Source organism: Salvelinus sp. IW2-2015, linkage group LG22, assembly GCF_002910315.2.
Source record: "Salvelinus sp. IW2-2015 linkage group LG22, ASM291031v2, whole genome shotgun sequence".
Taxonomy (NCBI): Eukaryota; Metazoa; Chordata; class Actinopteri; order Salmoniformes; family Salmonidae; genus Salvelinus; species Salvelinus sp. IW2-2015.
In genome coordinates this window covers 4409625-4427123 of record NC_036862.1, presented here as the reverse complement: position 1 = coordinate 4427123, position 17499 = coordinate 4409625, and the positions used below count along the sequence as shown (strand labels likewise).

The following is a 17499-nucleotide window of genomic DNA, read 5'->3' as shown; positions in this document are numbered from 1 at the left end:
TGTTTAAGTGTTCCCTTTATTTTTTTGAACAATGTATATATATATACACACACACACACACAATTGGCACCCATGGACTTTTCTTAAATAATTCCCTATATTTCTTCTCAAATAACAATAACATCTTGTTATTGGATTTTCAACATTCTAGAACCAATTTTAACTTAAAAAGGGCAACTCCACCAATTTTCTACCAAATTTGTATTATCTCCAGCACAATACCAGTGTCAACATATGTGAAAATGGCACATTTCTAAGTGAGGAGCAGGAAAATACCCTCCCCTTGGGCTGAAAACTCATTGCAGCTTTTGAAAAACTATTTTTTTTTTCAAACTTTTAAATCCTACCCTGTGATGTCATGAAATGAGCCGATTATCAAAGTGTTTTGGAGTGCAATGTTCAACCCTGTGGTCCAAACGTGGTTGTGGGTCTTCCAGCCAGACAAAAAACCCAAACACAAAAGCACTCTGGAATGGATCAAGAAGAAACACTGGACTATTCTGGAGTAGCCAGTGAAGAGTCCCAATCGAAATCGCATCTATAACCTATGGCAAGAGCTGAAACAGCAGTTGGTGGAGGGTACTCATCAAACATTGAAGAATTAGAGCAGTTTGATACTGAAAAGTGGGCAAAACTTGCAGTAGAAAGGCGCAGCTAGCTCATTGAAGTTATTTGGGCCAAAGGCTGTGCAACCAAGTACTAGCTCTGTGGTGCCAATAGTGTTGTCCATGCCATTTATCTTGATTTTCTAAATTAAAATTACAAACTCAAAGTTAACAAAAATAAAATTGGTTCTACAACATTGAAAATCCAACAAGGTGTAGAGACCAAAAGTTGTTTTCAATTTAAACTTATTTGAGAATAGGAGTTATTTAAGAAAAGTGCAAGGGTGCCAATATATTTGGCCGCAACTGTATAGATTAGTGTACCTTGATGATCCGGTCACCTGTCTGTACACCCGCACGCTCCGCAGCGCCATCTAGGAAACAGAGGGGACGAGAGTCAGGAAAACACAGAACATCCCTTTAGGAGGGAAAAATAACAGTGTATAAGATGAACAACGGCCAATATACCAATTACAATACCACTGTTTGCGCTATAAAAGTAATGTCGAAGTACATCGTAACATATCGTACACCATAACTTGGGGCCTGAGTTTTTCCAGACCTAAAATCGGCAGGAACTCCGGGCCCCTAACCATCACAGTGGTCGTGTGGTGCTGAAGGAGCCCATTAGGCGGCTCCTCCCCAGACATAGGGCTTTAGGAGCCAGAGAGAGGGTTCATTATGGGATAGGATTCAGAGGAATATTATAGGGTCAGGAGACAACCGAGACATAGGTGGCACCAGAAATGAGTGCCCGTGCCGTCACAACATAAAACACCAGTGCGGCTTTGTACACGTCAGTCTGGAGCTTAGGCAACTTAGGCAGAGATTCCTACCATGTCACGCTACTGCGTTATATGGGGAACTGTAATATCACCCTGTCGCAAAGAATATACAGGTATTTTAAATCCATCTTAAATTGAACATTGAAAGTGTGGGGAAACAGAAATGTGACTGAAATGAGTGATATAGCGTAAACTTGTATATAAATGCATTACTGTATGTTAACACCTTTGGGCTGTGTATGGGATAGTGAAAAGTAGTCTACACCACTTGTATCCACAGCATAGACAACAGCCTTCATAACTTCAACTGGGAGAAACATGACCAAGCACATCCATAAGAATACACACACATTGAGAGCCCGACCTCTTCCCTTTTCTGTTCTCTCTCTCTCTCGACACCGCTCTACATTGAGACTAGTCCCTAATGTGTGCAGCTCACTACGCACACATCAGCCTCTATAAAGGACAAGACAAGAGCTGCCTTGGATTCAGGGCCTGCTAGAATTCCCATCTCTCACACAGATAACATGGCAGTACACCAGAGCTTCAAACTAACTTCCTGGTTAGTTCCTGACTTTTAATTTTTTACCAGTAATTGGCTGATGGTCTGATGCTAAGATTTGGCCCTGAGACTATTGAGGATGAAAAGTAAGTGAAGGCAAAGACAATGGCTATTTTTCCATTGTGTGTGTGTGGGGGTCGACCTTACCTTCCTTGACGAGCTGCACAAACACTGGGTTGTCTCCGCTCACCGTCAGCCCAAAGCCATTCTCATCTTTCTGAATGATCACACATCGCTGGACAAGCCCTTCGCAGGACAGACAGAGAACAATGTCACAAACAGGGGCCTTCGATTCAGTTCGACGCAGGCCAGTTTGGTAGGCGAACCCAGACACCCAGTGGTGTCCTGTGAAGGAGAGGTAGCAGGCCTAAAGAACAACACTGTGAACCGAGGGTGAAGGACTCAAATTAAGACTACCACTGCACTCATTGGTCACTGTAAAGGTTAGGGTCAAATAAGTGCAGAGAGTTCATGAAATCTGTAGGCTAATGTACACACTTCTGTTAGCGAGTGGAGAGTTAGTAGAACAGTGGATGTAGAGTGTTGAGATGTCAAGGCACTGCAATCAAAACCATAAAAATCATTGAAACAGAAGGGCACGCACACGCAGGGACACACACATAAACACGTGCATGCTTGATGCGTACACACACCTAGACCTCTTGTACTGAGAGATGAGGGCAGACAGGTGTTTGGAGGGCAATGAGTTAGTAATTGACTGGGCTGGAGAGGGTCAGTGAGTGGAGAACTAGTACTGTGCCCTCCTTGAGCTCTTCCAACAGGCAGGCTGCGGAACTGCCGAGTGCTTGCCTGGGTCTTGCAGGGGAGAGCCATGCTCATGACATTCAGACGCCACACAACACAAACTTCTGATTCACTGTCATGACACTTCATGAGACTTAAGTCTTAGTTTGTCCTACACCTTCCACTTTTGTGGCGTCCACGAGGTCCGCTCAAACAAAATCATGCAATATCGAAGTTCGCTCCCATCCGCACGGACTACCAAATCTCTGGAACCCTGTGCAGAAGGGAGCGGACGTTCGATTGAAGTGGAAGGTATGGGCTAAACTAGGCATTATTGTAAGGGCTTCTACTGATGGTCAATGAACACATTCCTAGTCTATTCAATGCTGTTTACCAAGGTCTTTTTTTATCTACATTTGTTATTGAGGTTGTTTCGATAGATTCTGCACAGAGATTGAATTTCATCCAAGGAGCGAGAGGCATCGGTAAAATCTCATCTAATCTGGCAGATAATTGAACATGACCCAACTCTGGTAGCAGAGTCCCTTCCAGTCTAGAAGCTCACACTCGCACTGTTTGGCCACAACGGACTAACCGCATGCATGTCTGCTGGCATATGATCATGCTACCGTTGTCCTGATATACATAGACTTTTCTTCATAAAACAACGACATGACCTCCACAAACCTGAGTGCTTTACATCAAAACCTCCTAGCGGGCCCTTAAACCTTGCTTTATTGTGGTTGTGACAAAGGCAACGCATCCGATGCAGTGTGTGTGTATACACCCAAGCGGGGGGGCAGTGCTCTGAGGTGTGTGGGTGGGACGTTTGGTCGGGGGTGTAGCTGACACGGATGGGAGGGCAAAACAAAAGAGAGGCTGGGTCAGGCGAGATTTGAGCTCCAGGCGGGGGGAGGGGTTTGAATCGGGAGGAGCAGAGGGGGTCAGAGTGAGAGAGTGTGAGCGAGAGAGAGAAACAGCCAGCAGAGGCAGGCAGCTAGCGACACCAACCAGGAGCAGCTTACCACAGGACTCGGGCTTCCCCTCCACTAGAACACAGCCACTCTTCTGCACCAGAACGTCTGGCCCACCAGAATGCAGGCGGGCAGGCAGAGCAACACAACACCCAACAGAACAACAACCAGCGCAAAAAGAAAAAAAAGAGAAAGAAAAAGAAAGAAAATTATAGGTGAAAACATGGGGACAGAGAAATCTAAATAAAACATTAGCTAATAAATAATGGGATGGAATGACAGGACCCACCAGAATGCAGGCGGGCAGGCAGAGCAACACAACACCCAACAGAACAACAACCAGCGCAAAAAGAAAAAAAAGAGAAAGAAAAAGAAAGAAAATTATAGGTGAAAACATGGGGACAGAGAAATCTAAATAAAACATTAGCTAATAAATAATGGGATGGAATGACAGGAGTGTAGCTGTCTGAGTATTAATAAAATAGGTAGCTAAGACATTACGTTTGACTACACCTACATGTTTTAATTACACCAGTTGAAATGTAGGCCTATCACAGGATTGGAACCAAATTTAAAAACAGCATAGCTTGTCATCAATTAAAAAAAAAAAAAAGACAATATGGTGCAGTGTCCGACTTGGATGCTGGGGGGCAAGGATACACCCAGCCCCACTAAACCATTGACAACTACGTGTCGTTTGTAAGGGATTGTTGAATAAAATGTTAACTATTTGGTTGTAATATCATAACCTCTTGAAGAGCATAGTAGGAACTATCAGAGTTATATAGCCAGAACAAACTGCGTGTTTTGCATGAACCGTAAACACCAATTGATCATGCAATTTCAGCTACATGAGGGTAGCCTATCCGTTTGGCATGTAGCTAGCTAGCTAAGCAAACAACGTGTTATTTTGCATGCTTCATCAGAGATTAGGCTTTTGGAAAGAGCTCGWSATGGGCAAGTAAGTCCTCATCCTGGTAAAGTTGTCAGTTGGACTATTCTCATCAACACTATAGATAGAAAGCAAATCAAACAACATTTGGATATAGCCATCTAGTTTTATCCCCTGAAAGTTAGCTTGTTAATTAGCCATATTGACGTGATGTTATTAGCTAGCTAGCCAATTTGACATGGTCCATCAATCAATGTAGCCTATTATGTCTGTCAGCAGCAAGCGTGACTAAACACTCTTAAAAACAATGTTGAAAAGGGGATGTTAAGTAATTTCGCTAGGTAGGCCTACATTGGTTGGAGAAAAGTGCATTAGGTCTACTTACCACTATGTTTAGCCAACTGTACAACGTTTCTACCGGTAGCTTGCAAAGTAAACATTATCAGCTAACAGTACATCAGCATACGTGCCCTTCTGCTGCTCGACAGGCAGAGCCCACAAAGGATGGAAAATGAACCTAAACCACTCATACTTGTCAGGTATAGTTCACTTTTATTTTATATTTGTTTCCAATTAATGGTGGCCAATATTGAGAGAAATCGTGAGGTTACCCTCACGTATCTGAAATGACATGATCAATTGATGTTTACTAATCATGAAATGCATGTAGTTACTTGCTGTAGAACTCTGATGATAGAGCTAATGTGACAAAAAGTTTTACATGGAATAATCACACTTTTTGTTCTCACTCTGCTCTTCAAGAGGTGATGATATTACAACCAAATAGTTAACATTTATTTAACAATCCCTTGAAAACAGCATGCAGTTGTCAATGGTTTTAGCAGAGCTGGGAGTTTCCTTGCCCCCCAGCAGGCAAATTGAACACTCTGCATCTTATTGTGACGTTTTATTGATGACGACATATATACAATTTGTAAAAGTAATAGCTTACATGATATTTCAAGGATGCTTACATCATCAACAAATTTAGCTAGCATCTGGGCATTTCAAAGGAGCCATGAACACCAACATGTAAAGTTCATAGGAGCATATCAAGTTGGCTGTCAAATGAAAGCTAAGTTTCTATATTTTTGTGAAATGAAGGCATATATACATTTTTCAACCATTTCCCATCCTAAAAATGTGGAATAAGCAAAGGCTTGATTTCTGGTCAAACAGATGGAAAAGGGGTCTAAGACAACATCTAACATAAAAAAAAGTCTTAAAGGTATTAGAAATACATAACACAATAATGTTGAAGTAAAGACCCTTGCCAACTAATATCAGCACTTCGATTTAGTTTTGGAGAAAGTTTTTGCATTCTGTAAGTTTAAGAAACATTGACTTGTGCCTTCAAATTCCATTACGGATAACCCACGATATCTTTAAGATATTTTCTAATCACCTACCTCATGAGGGGGGAGGATAATGAAAGTGCACAAAAATAACAAGTAAAAGGTAGACCTACCAATTAGTTAGTGATTTTACTGATTTAGTTTGTTAAAAACTATTAAGTAATTAAAACACAGAATTTCTGATTCCAAATCGGCAACGAAATTACAGAAAAATCTGTAACGGAACTACTGCAGTTGAATTAGCTACAATGGGAATTCATAGTAGTCACAAACCACAGTTGGGTCACCTGCTACTGTCCTCCCTTCCACTGGCATACTGTTATGTTCAGCTCATAACTGTTATCTTTCTGTCAACTAGTGGTCAAAGCAAGACTGTGAAAACCCACTCCTTCTCCTCTCCCGGCCCTTACTGACACCTACCACCTACCCTCTTTCCATTGCTTAAGTGCACCCCTCGTCGCTGGCTCAATAACCCACATTTTAAATGTAACATTGATATCGGGAAACATTCAAAAAGTATGAAAGGCAGCTTGTGCTGACACGCCATAAGAGTGGGGACCAATGTTCCCTAAAATGTTTTGGGGCACTGAGACAATTTTAGGTCTTGTGAGCGGAAACATGAACGTTGTGAGAATTATGTGCAACTTCCGGCATGTGTTTACAGTGAACACTTAGGCTGTACCCTTACAGTTTTAGACAGTAGCCAACAGGCTATTGTGGCTATTTGAGCATAATGTAGGCCTACCAACAAAACCAATGGAGCAAATCCCATAACATTTTCACATGGAAATAGCTTTTCTATATACAGTAGCCTATATGCGATGTTCATTGTATGCCTACATTGCATGACACTTTTAAAAACATTTGACCTTGAATTCACTAGCCTGAACAGAACACAAATTGAACAAGTTCCCTCTTATAAATATCTTGATATCTGCCTAGATGATAAATGAAATGTTTCTGAGCTGGTAAAGAAATTCAAGATCCAAAATGGGATTATTTTACAGCAACAGAGCATGTCTGTCTTTTGATAATAGAAAGGAAGCTGTCCAGACCACTTTTGTCTGTTTTAGATTACGGGGATATAATCTACATGCACGTAGCAGCTTCCACACTTAAACTTCTAGATGCTGTTTTCCATTGTGCCCTTAGATTGATTTACTAGTGATCATTTTAGAACTCACCACTGTGCRTTGTATCAAAAGGTGGGTTGGGCATCTCTTTATGTAAGAGGAGAGCAGCACTCCCTTTTGTTAATTACAAAGCGCTCTGGCAGAAACCTCCGATGTATCTGACAACACTCGTCAAGGCCAGAACAATAGAATACAATACAATACAAGAGCACACGATTAGATGGTGCTATAGGTTCCAAGGGTGGCTTCTGATTTAGGGAGAGCTGCTTTTGGTTTTTATGCTCCACAGATGTGTAATGTGTTTCAGGGGAGGCTCAGGCTTGAATGCATGTTGCCCTTTAGGGGATTTAAAACAATGGGGAACGCTCTATGTGAAGATTGTGTGAGTTTATGATCTTGTTTTGCAATGTAGTATTTTATTATGTATAAATAAATGTACTGTAATAAGCATTCTCACCCACTAGAGTAGAGTATAATGTACTGTACTCTACTGAACATATCTACTTCACTGTACTCTACTGTATTCAACTGCAGGGGGGGGTCCTCGAAAAAAAATATATACAAAATAATTACAAAACCACAGTTTAGAAAATATAACATTCTTTCGAATGATGGCAAATTTATTTCTCAACTCCTGATATTGAGGAAATTACACTAATTGGAGCCAATTACACTCACTTCAGTATCTAACATAGGCTTTGGAAAAGCACCCACAAATAGGCTACCAGTGCAGCAAGTGCCGCTGGCTAGCTGACTAAACTCCACCATGGCGAGTCTTGTCACAACACGACTGACTTGCTCAAAAAGCATTAAGGAAAGAAATTCCACAAATTAACTTTTAAGAAGGCACACCTGTTAATTGAAATGCATTCCAGGTGGCTACCTCATTAAGCTGGTTGAGCGAATGCCAAGAGTGTGCAAAGCTGTCATCAAGGAAAAGGGTGGCTATTTGAAAAATCTCAAAATCTCAAATATATTTAGATTTGTTTAACACTTTTTTGGTTACTACACGATTCCATGTGTTATTTCATAGTTGTTGTCTTCACTATTATTCTACAATGTAGAAAATTGTAAAAAATTAAGAAAAACCCTTAAATGAGTAGGTGTGTCCAAACTTTTGACTGGTACTGTATATTAATATCCATAATTATGCATTGCTGTATAGTACAGATCAGAGACCCATGATGTAATYCCATAACCGTAAATCCGTTAYTGGATGTAAATCCACTTCACCTACTGTAGTTCAAGAACCATAATAATGTTTTTTCAAATTCAAGGTGTCATGTCATAGCTGACACTCCTTTCTACAGACATCTTAGAATCTTAATTTGGAGCAAATATTGAAGAGTTTTTTTTGTTTTCCAAAAACTGAGTTTTTTTAATAACCGTAATTCTTTTAACAAACTTTGCATCTGCACAGTTCTTCCAGTAAATGTGTTTTCGTGAAATGTTCTGTGTAAATTATCCTTGTGCATAGAGTTGTATGGTTTGTTAAACTTTGAAATCAATGGTTTTTGTTTGGCATACATTTGAAAGAGTCAAAGCCTAATTCCGTTACTGTGGAATTGCCCATCTAGACTCATTAAAACTAGTGATCCGAGACATACAGTGCCATGCAAAAGTATTCATACCGCCTTGGATTTCTTCACATTTTATTGTTACAAAGAGCTGAATACTTATGCAATGACTATATGACTATATTTTAGTTATTTAATTCCAATTAATCCCCTTTTTTTTTATTTTATACATTTTAATCAAACTTTGTATCAAGAAAATGTGAAGAAATCCAAGGGGTATGAATAATTTTGCAAGGCACTGTATAGAGAAAGCCAGGGTGTCTTTATAGGCTATGGGCGACATTTTCGTAGTGCAAAATAATTGTACAAAGTGCAAAACTCAAGCCGGCAGCGTGATTTTATTTGAAACCTTTCTTCAAAAGAGCCGACTATTTATGTATTGCTCAGTTTACTCAACTCTAGTTAAATAAATCACCTCCTTGGCGCAAATTTCTTTGCACAATTATTTTACACTACAAAAAAAGATATGCCTCTGCTTAGAACGAGTCTGTGACAATAGAGCATTAAAATGGTAGTATTCCATCCAAACCCAAGTCCAAATCTCAAGTACACTCTGTTGTTATTGTTAACATGCCAGTGAAAGATCATGTCTTGAGACTAGCACTGAGACGATTGACTTAAACCCCAAACAGCCGCCAATTCATTTAGATCACGTTAAAGAAAGATGATGGTGCTTGAAAACTATTTGGGGATATCATTGTTAGGAAATAGGAAGCATGCAACACAAAAAAAGCAAGGCAAAAGGTGAAATACAGAGTAAGAAACATGGACATGCAACAGGGGTAAAGAAAAGTTCATCGGAATGAAATCCAATCTCTCATTTTTCAACCRGAATAATCATTTGATAATATTACTCCACTAAAGATTGGAAGACATTGGGGGCGGCAGGTAGCCTAGTGGTTAGAGCGTTAGACTAGTAACTGAAAGGTTGCAAGATCGAATCCCCAAGCTGACAAGGTAAAAAATAAATCTGTCATTCTGCCCCTGAACAAGGCAGTTGACTTACCTACTTAAATAAAGGTAAAWTAATAAAAATTGCTTGCTGCTTCTCTACGTATCTCTGCTTTAGGCTGACAAAATGACTAGAGCGTGGGCCTAAACATCAGAAGAAAGTGAAGTGATACAAGTTGTCTTGGGTAACCTCTCGCTGAACACGTCTTGTCCGTGTTCGTTGCGTCATTCTGAGATAAGTTGGAGGGCATGAGAATTCTATCTTTAAATCGCCCTGGTTGTTTGATGAGAATAAAGAGAGCTAGTGACGAGTCATCATACCCAAACATAATCTGTGCCTTTTCTCTTATATGCCCAGATTCCAATAGTGTGAATGAACAAAAAAGTTGTCTGGTGTTTTTTCACTTGGCATTAAGGACACCAAACAGTTTGTGTACAATAACACCGAACAGAAGACGTGATTGTGCACAACAAAGATCTGCGCATAATCAAATAGAGTGAGACTTCTGCCAGACCTAATAAAGACATGGTGGCCTAAAGGTTCAGAAATTCAGGAGCAGATCAGAGATTWAAAAAAAACAGTGCATATCCACACAGTGAACATAAAGCATAGTGCATAGCATACACCATCGACTCTCACCATCCCATCATGCCGATTGCAAACCATTCATCTGTGCGTGGGTGTGTCAGAAGGTTTACCTGTAGGGTCAAACTCATGTGAACAGGAGACTGCCGGTTTATCACTTTTGGGTTTCTTGTCAGGGGGGTGGTCTTTACTGAGAATGCTACTGCTTCTGAAAAGAGAGAGCTTCGTAAAAACAAGGGAACATCTGAAAAACGTAAGCCATAAGAGTTAACCTGATGAGAATTGAGGAAGAACACAATATGTTACTTGTGAGCAGCTACTAGGCCTACAACACTGACAACTGTCCTTTTTCTATAGGAAACATAACATACAATTTAAATGTCGTGGAGTGCCACCAATAACTGCAATGCCGATGGGAATATCCACAAGCACAAAACAAAGAAACTCAATTGTTCACTCAATGGCCACCCCATCAACGACGAGGTGACATCTTATGAATCATGATAATAACTGCATTTGACAGATGATCTGGACTGGCTGTGCTGCTGAGTGGTTCTGTAAGAGCTGAAGGAGCGAGTGAATGGGCCCTCGTCAGAGGAATGTCGTAAGGCCAGACCCTGGGCCCTGCTCTGCATACATGTGGCTGTAAAAGGCCTCTGTTTTCTCTCCGGACTAGGCAGAGATGGGTCGTGCTAGAAGAGGCACCCCTTTGTCCCCCTCCCCTGTCTGACGCTGAACTCTGAGTGAGGAGGACCACTGTGTGTGTGTGTGTGTGTGTGTGTAGCAGGCGGGCTTCTCCTAAAGACCGCTTCATTTCCTTCATCTGGCCTGTGTGTTCTGTTGTTGGTTAGGCCTACAACATTACTTCTGTGTTGGGTAGAAACGTCAGAAACACACGTATGAAACAGCTTACCGCTTGGTTGTATGAAATGAGGTTTCTTACCTGTTTGCTTTATTGGGAAACCTGCAGGGCAAAAGAGGGGAGAGTGTCAATCATCAACATAATCCGATTCGAGCAACATCACAGAGTGATGACAACATCAGCAGACAACAGATTCAAACAAGAACATGTGAGCCTGTACAGTACACTGCAGGTACTTTGCAAGGGGTTTTGGGAGCAGCAAAAACAAGAGGTCTACTGAAGCGTCTCCCGAGACCGACGCTTGTAAACATCATAATCCTGGTGAAACTACACCAGCTTTCTTTAACACAGACAGCAGCAGCTCAAAGATTAAAGGCTTTGCCAGGTCAACCCCCCCCCCCCCCCCTCTCAGATCTTATCCAATTGTGTCCTTTACAGTTCAAAAACAGACCACTGTCATGATCATAAAATCTCATGCTCTGAGAGTCATGCTCTGCTCAGTCTGTCGACTGGGATGCAGACTGGCTGGCTGCCTGTAGTGCCTTGCAGGGATTAGTGTCCATAAGTGGGGTAGGGGGTAAAGTAGGGTATCAATATATTGAAATAGGAAACTTTTCTAGAGAAGCATTGGTTGCTTGATTGGAAGGGCAAAGACCATTAATCACAATGATTGACTTAAAAAGCAGATTCTATGCTGTTCATTTCAGCTCCATCACATCAATAATGAGGCATGTTCCAGCAGTTTGAGTCTTCTCATGAGGAACCAACTGATGAGGAACTGTCATTGATCTTTGCTGGCCAATGTGTGGATTAGGCTAGTTCTTTAGAAGTCAATTTCCTGTGGCTGAGAAGTAATGACAGTGAACAAGCCGGTCAAGCACATGCAGAAGGCCGAATAGGAGCTTCAGCTAGCCATTATAGCTTAGGCTAGCATTGGTAACTATGTACCAATGCTAATAATTTGAATGATCCATTTTTATAACCCAAATTAATAAATAGGCTATCCCAAGGATAAAAAACAAAATCCATATCATACCATTTCCCCCCTTTTTATTTTCCTTAAACAAGGGCCCTGACCCAGACTTGGGGGAAAAGCTAACCTCACCAGCCCCAGCACCAAGGCTGAAAACAGGGAGAGATTCCCAGAAACAATGAGCACTCCTGGCATAGCTCCCGTTTCCTGAGTTAGAAACATCCAGACTGCAGAGGTAGCAGGCAGCACTGCGGCTCCGAGGAGAAAAAGCAGCACCCGTCAGGATTTGGAAAATCTCACTCATTCCCTATTAACTTTTTAAGCTTGCTTCAGTTGTCAGCAAACAGTGCTAAGCCCGCATTATCACATGGTCCAGGAAGTGAAAGAGACCACTTGAAGGATTAGCCATTATGATCCAGTTAAGTAGGGCCCTATAAAATCTGTTGAATGTTTTGCCTGATTCTCCCCAAATTCAGTTCTCTCCATTTTGTTTTTCCAGGTTTCCGTTTCTTCAGGTTTTCGCTCTCAAAAATCACAAGATTTTAATAGAAAAACTATTAACTTGAATTTTAACTTGAATTTTCCACAACCATGCTTAAACCACATCAGATGACCACTTATGCAGTCTGGGAAAAATGGTATATAGCTGTTTTTTGTAGTGCAAGTGATGGTAGAGTTCACGAAACAAGTGCCCACTGGGTTGATGCAATTAATCATGATATAATTCTATCAGGTAAGCATAGGCTACTTTGTAGTTGACATTTAACTCTTTCCAGCTCATCCATTAAAAAAAAATCTGAAACATGTTTCCCATGGTTGTGACATCAATATCTCTGCAATACAATAAATCATCTTTTCATAAAACCCCTCTTTTGATGGGTTAACGCAGACATTGTAACCTATCAGAGTCTAAGCCATGTCTTAGGCAAGGGAGGGGGGTTTCGACTAAGCTACATGGAATTGTTTTAAAGGTCAAACCAAGGATCATTTAGCTATTTGATTTAGAGTTCTAAGGCCGCTTGAAGTATATAAATAAAAATATATATAAAATATTTGCAGAAAACATATTTTTGGCCTTCATTTTTTTTTTCTGGTAGCGCGGGTCCTTCAGACAAGTCTTGTGAGGACTGTGGGCATCCTAGAGCAAAAAAACAAAACAAAAAAACAGTCTCACCTTTGCACAGAGGGGTCATATTAGTGTTTAGCCCAAACGGTCCGGACACTACAGACAGAAGTTGGCAGATGTACCGACTTCAGATGATTCTCCTGACACTTGTGGATTCGTAGAGCAAAACTGAGAACATCATCGGGTTTTGTGAGACATCCCAAAAATTGGTTGTCTCATGGTCTAACAAACGCCGCTCTAGCTGTCACTTTTCAACCGCAGATGCGGAAGTGTTACATAGGCCGATGCGGTGGATTGAGCCGCATCCAATGCAACAATAAAAAAAMCTTCTCTAACCTAAACTGACAGATTTTAAAATGGGGATTTTTGTATTATGCTAATTAGATTGTGAAATTAACTTTGGAAGCTAGGTGAGCTAACTAGCTACCAAGCCCAGCAGATTTGAAAGGTAGAATCAGCTTGAAAGTGAGTTGACATTTGATGTAAAAGTTAATATTATCTGATCAATGGCATAGATATTTTAAAAGTACATTAAAAGCTTTATGAAGAAAAAATCTCCTCAGATAATGTAAGCTATCAAGCTAGAAGGCTAGCTAGTCACCTAGCTAGCTATGATAACTAGACTACCAACACAGGCTAAGTCAGTCAGAAGCAAGATAGGATCTAATTCAAGTAGGCTGTCTTCTATGTTTGATGTTAATGTTTTCTTTGATAACTGTACAAAATAAAATGTATTTGTCATTAGGTATTAGACCTAAAAACAAACTGGCCAGTGATTATATTTTGTCCCTAGCTAACCAGCCAAAAGAGACAGGGGTGCTGTGAAGGAAAATTGGGTGGCTAGCTATATTTTACTAGCTAGTCATATCCCCTAGCTAGATGACTACATGGCTATATCTCATTAATTGTCTGTTTATCTGTGATATGATTCATAAAAAATATTAAGCTTTCTGGCTGTTGATTGCAAGAATGAATGTAACGTTATAGCCTAAGCCTTATGATAATCGCTTTGTGGTGGTCAGCTTGGTAACAAAATTATTCTTACAGGCATACATGAACATATGATTTCAGTTATGGACTATCAGATATGCAATTGATAACTTGTGGATACACCTCACTTGTCATTGATGATTTCCTTTTTTATTTACATAAATGTATTCGGAATTTAACTTTGTTCATCTTAGGCTATTCTTTGGAGGGGTTGTCACTGATTTACATTTTTTAAATGTTCATTCTCATTGTTTGTCTTTATGTTTTAGAAGACCAGCACTAGCGGATAATGCAGTTCCTGTCCTTGAGGAGGACACTGACGGCAGATGAGCTGCGGGTCAATGCTGAAGACCTGCAGGATGAGGAGGACCATGAAGGCATGGCCTTCTTAGAGGAAGATGACCTTAAGGCTGAGCTACTCGGAAAAGACGAGGATGAAGAGAATGAGATCAAGGAGCCAGAGGAAGTTGAGAAGCCACCACCTGAAGCCTCTCAGCCAAGCTCTTCAACTGAAAGGAAACTATAAAATGACGTGTTATTGTTATGTATCATCAGGCCTTGATATATTGGACAAGGACCATGTTTTAAAAATATATATTATTAAGTACACTAACAATTATCAATTTTCTCTCATCTTGTCTTTGTCTTTACGTTCGTGCTCCACATCCCCGTAAGTGTAAACACACTGTCTTGCCCAATAGCATGTTTCAGTCCTATGATAATGTTGATACATAGGTACCGGAATCTATCCCTTTCAGGCCAGAACGTCCAGTTGGTTTAGATCTAGGTAGTCTGACCTTCATCGATACTGGGGTACAAAGTCTCTCCATGGTTCTAGGGTAATCGCTTCAAAGCTCTGTTGGCTGCTTTCCATGTTGTGGATCCTGCCACTGAGGATAATGCAGATAGGCTTAGAAAACAGCAGTACTTACTGGACCACCTGAAAAATATTTGTTAAAAGCTATATCAGCAAACCACAATGAAGCCATAGATGAGCGTTTTAAATGATGGATCATTGCTTGTTCTGACACAGGCTACATTTTAAATGTCAATGTTTACACCGGCAGTTGGGATGGTTGTGTGGTTCACCTAGCCAGGAAAGTTGAGGAATTAGTTGGGCCATATGCAAACCACGGATACAACGTTTGGTTCGACAACTTTTATACATCACCCCCGCTCGTAAGTAGTCTGAGAGAACAGAGTTTCAATGCATGTGGGACTTCTAGGGTAAACTGGAAACAGTTCCCTGACACATTTAAGAACTTTCAAAAGTGGGAGCATCAAACTGAGGGTGGGGATATGCATTTGTGTAGGTTAGATGGCAATGTATTGGCCATACAGTGGAGAGAGACACGTACTGTCACTTGCATTTCCAATTTTCCCAATGCAAAGGATTCCACTCAAGTAAAGAGGCTAGAGGATGATGTTTGGAATAGGAAAGTGGTCCGCCAGCCTGCTGTAATCCACGATTAAAATAAACAGATGTGTGGGGTTGACAAGTCTGATCAAGTGATCAACTCCTACAATGTTTTGCAGAAGACCCATAAGTGGTGGGAAACACTTTTTACACTGTGTTCACATTGCAGTTGTCAAACTGGTTACTGACAGGTTACATTCCGAAAGTACTTTGCTCATCGGTTAGGAGGTATTGATGTTAATGACAGGCATCCATCTTTCAACACACCTTTGTCTGTGAAAACTGTAAGCTCATCTTTTCACACACAGCACGTGCCTAGTCTACAGGCCCGCTCTAGAAATGGTTACAGGAAAGATAAAGAACAACAGGACCCGGTTTGTTAGCGTGGCACTTGAATACAAGGGCAAACGGTTTTGCATCGGAGCGGACCGAAATTGTTTTAGGTTGTGGCATTCCAGTGACGGACTTATTGTGGAAAAAGGCACTAGTAAAAGGGACTCAGATGTAGCTCGGATATTAAGTAGTAATTTGGCCTCTTGTATGTTCCCTCTCCCGAGCATGTTTTCCCTTTCTTCATGACTAATGGCCTTGAAGATATAAAGGACTTGGAAATGTAATGACTGTAAAATAATGTGATAGAAAATATGCTAGTTGAATGTAGAAATTGAAGATGTAGAAGCCAATTGTTGTTATATGCCTTGTTTTGTTTCAGATTTTGTCATTCCAGTAAAAATGTTGATTAAAGTAGCCCTGAAATGAATGCTGTATCATATTATGGTTATGATAGCGATATAAATTAGTCTTCATTTTCAGGTTTGAATGAGAAAATGTATCCCCTCTAATATTATTCTTGTTTTATTAATATTATATCACTTGTTTGTCTTTCCTTATCATATGTAAAACTAAATGCTATTTTATTTTTTATTTTTTAGAGGGCGCAGATATGTGTTTAATATACTATCCAGATAAGTGTCCGATCTCAGAAAAATATAACCGGTCACTAAAACGTCTAACTCATTCACAGTAAAAGGTATTTCTATTCTGATTTCAGATGATCAAACTTTACAAAATAAGGAAGACTCCGTTTTTCTCTGTCGCCATTAGAAAGTTGGGCAAATGGCAGTTGTTGGGGAGAAAAGCATTGATTTTCATATAAGATACACATTTTCACAAGTGTTTTTTCTTGACTGATTACAATTTGATTGATGTGGTGCTATTGTATGTCAAATCATTTTATGGAGCGGTTTCTCAGATTTCAAAATACGTATCATGGTTTCATTCAAGGTTTGACACCAGCAAATTATTCTCATTTACGCACACAGAAGTCACGGTCCAGTAAAAAAAAAATGAACATTTGGGAAAGTTTTCCATCTACCAGAAGACTCTTCATTAGCATCATCGCTACCTGCTACACTAAGTGGTAGACGCGAGCACAACACATACACAGACGGGGAATTCTTGTTGCCTCCTCAGAAAGTGGCATGAAATATAAAACACTGATGCATTCTATTCATGTCTTATGATAAACATGGGCAAATGAATTACTTTTCAATACATTTAGTTAATTCCCTAAGTTCAACTTTTATTTACAGTGCATTTGGAAAGTTTTCAGATCCTTTCGCTTTTTCCACATTTTGTTACATTACAGCCTTATTCTAAAATTGATTACATGAAATGTTTTACTCAATACCTCTTTATGACAAAGCAAAAACAGGTTTTAGAAATACCTTATTTACATAAGTACTCAGACCCTTTGCTATGAGACTTGAAATTGAACTCAGGTGTATCCTGTTTCCATTGATCATCCTTCAGATGTTTTTACAACTTGATTGGAGTCCACCTGTGGTAAATTCAATTGATTGGATATGATTTGGAAAGAAACACACCTGTCTATATGAGGTCCCAAACCATGAGGTCGAATTAATTGTCCATAGAGCGCTGAGACAGGATTGTGTCGAGACACAGAT

At 40.2% G+C, this 17499-nt stretch overlaps 1 protein-coding gene across 4 annotated transcripts in view; it reads right to left on the bottom strand.

Moving 5' to 3' along the window:
- Positions 1 to 17499, bottom strand: part of arhgef12a (Rho guanine nucleotide exchange factor (GEF) 12a) — a 70142-nt gene that overhangs the window by 24448 nt on the left and 28195 nt on the right. For 2 of the 4 annotated variants that reach the window (XM_024014255.2, XM_024014257.2), the window contains 5 exons: positions 11108 to 11128; positions 10278 to 10372; positions 3722 to 3778; positions 2100 to 2198; positions 930 to 979 (listed from right to left, as the gene is read on the bottom strand). In XM_024014255.2, the coding sequence (XP_023870023.1) occupies positions 930 to 979; positions 2100 to 2198; positions 3722 to 3778; positions 10278 to 10372; positions 11108 to 11128 (322 nt within the window). The remainder of the gene's footprint in view (positions 1 to 929; positions 980 to 2099; positions 2199 to 3721; positions 3779 to 10277; positions 10373 to 11107; positions 11129 to 17499) is intronic. The other 2 variants (XM_024014258.2, XM_024014259.2) reach the window with 2 other exon arrangements.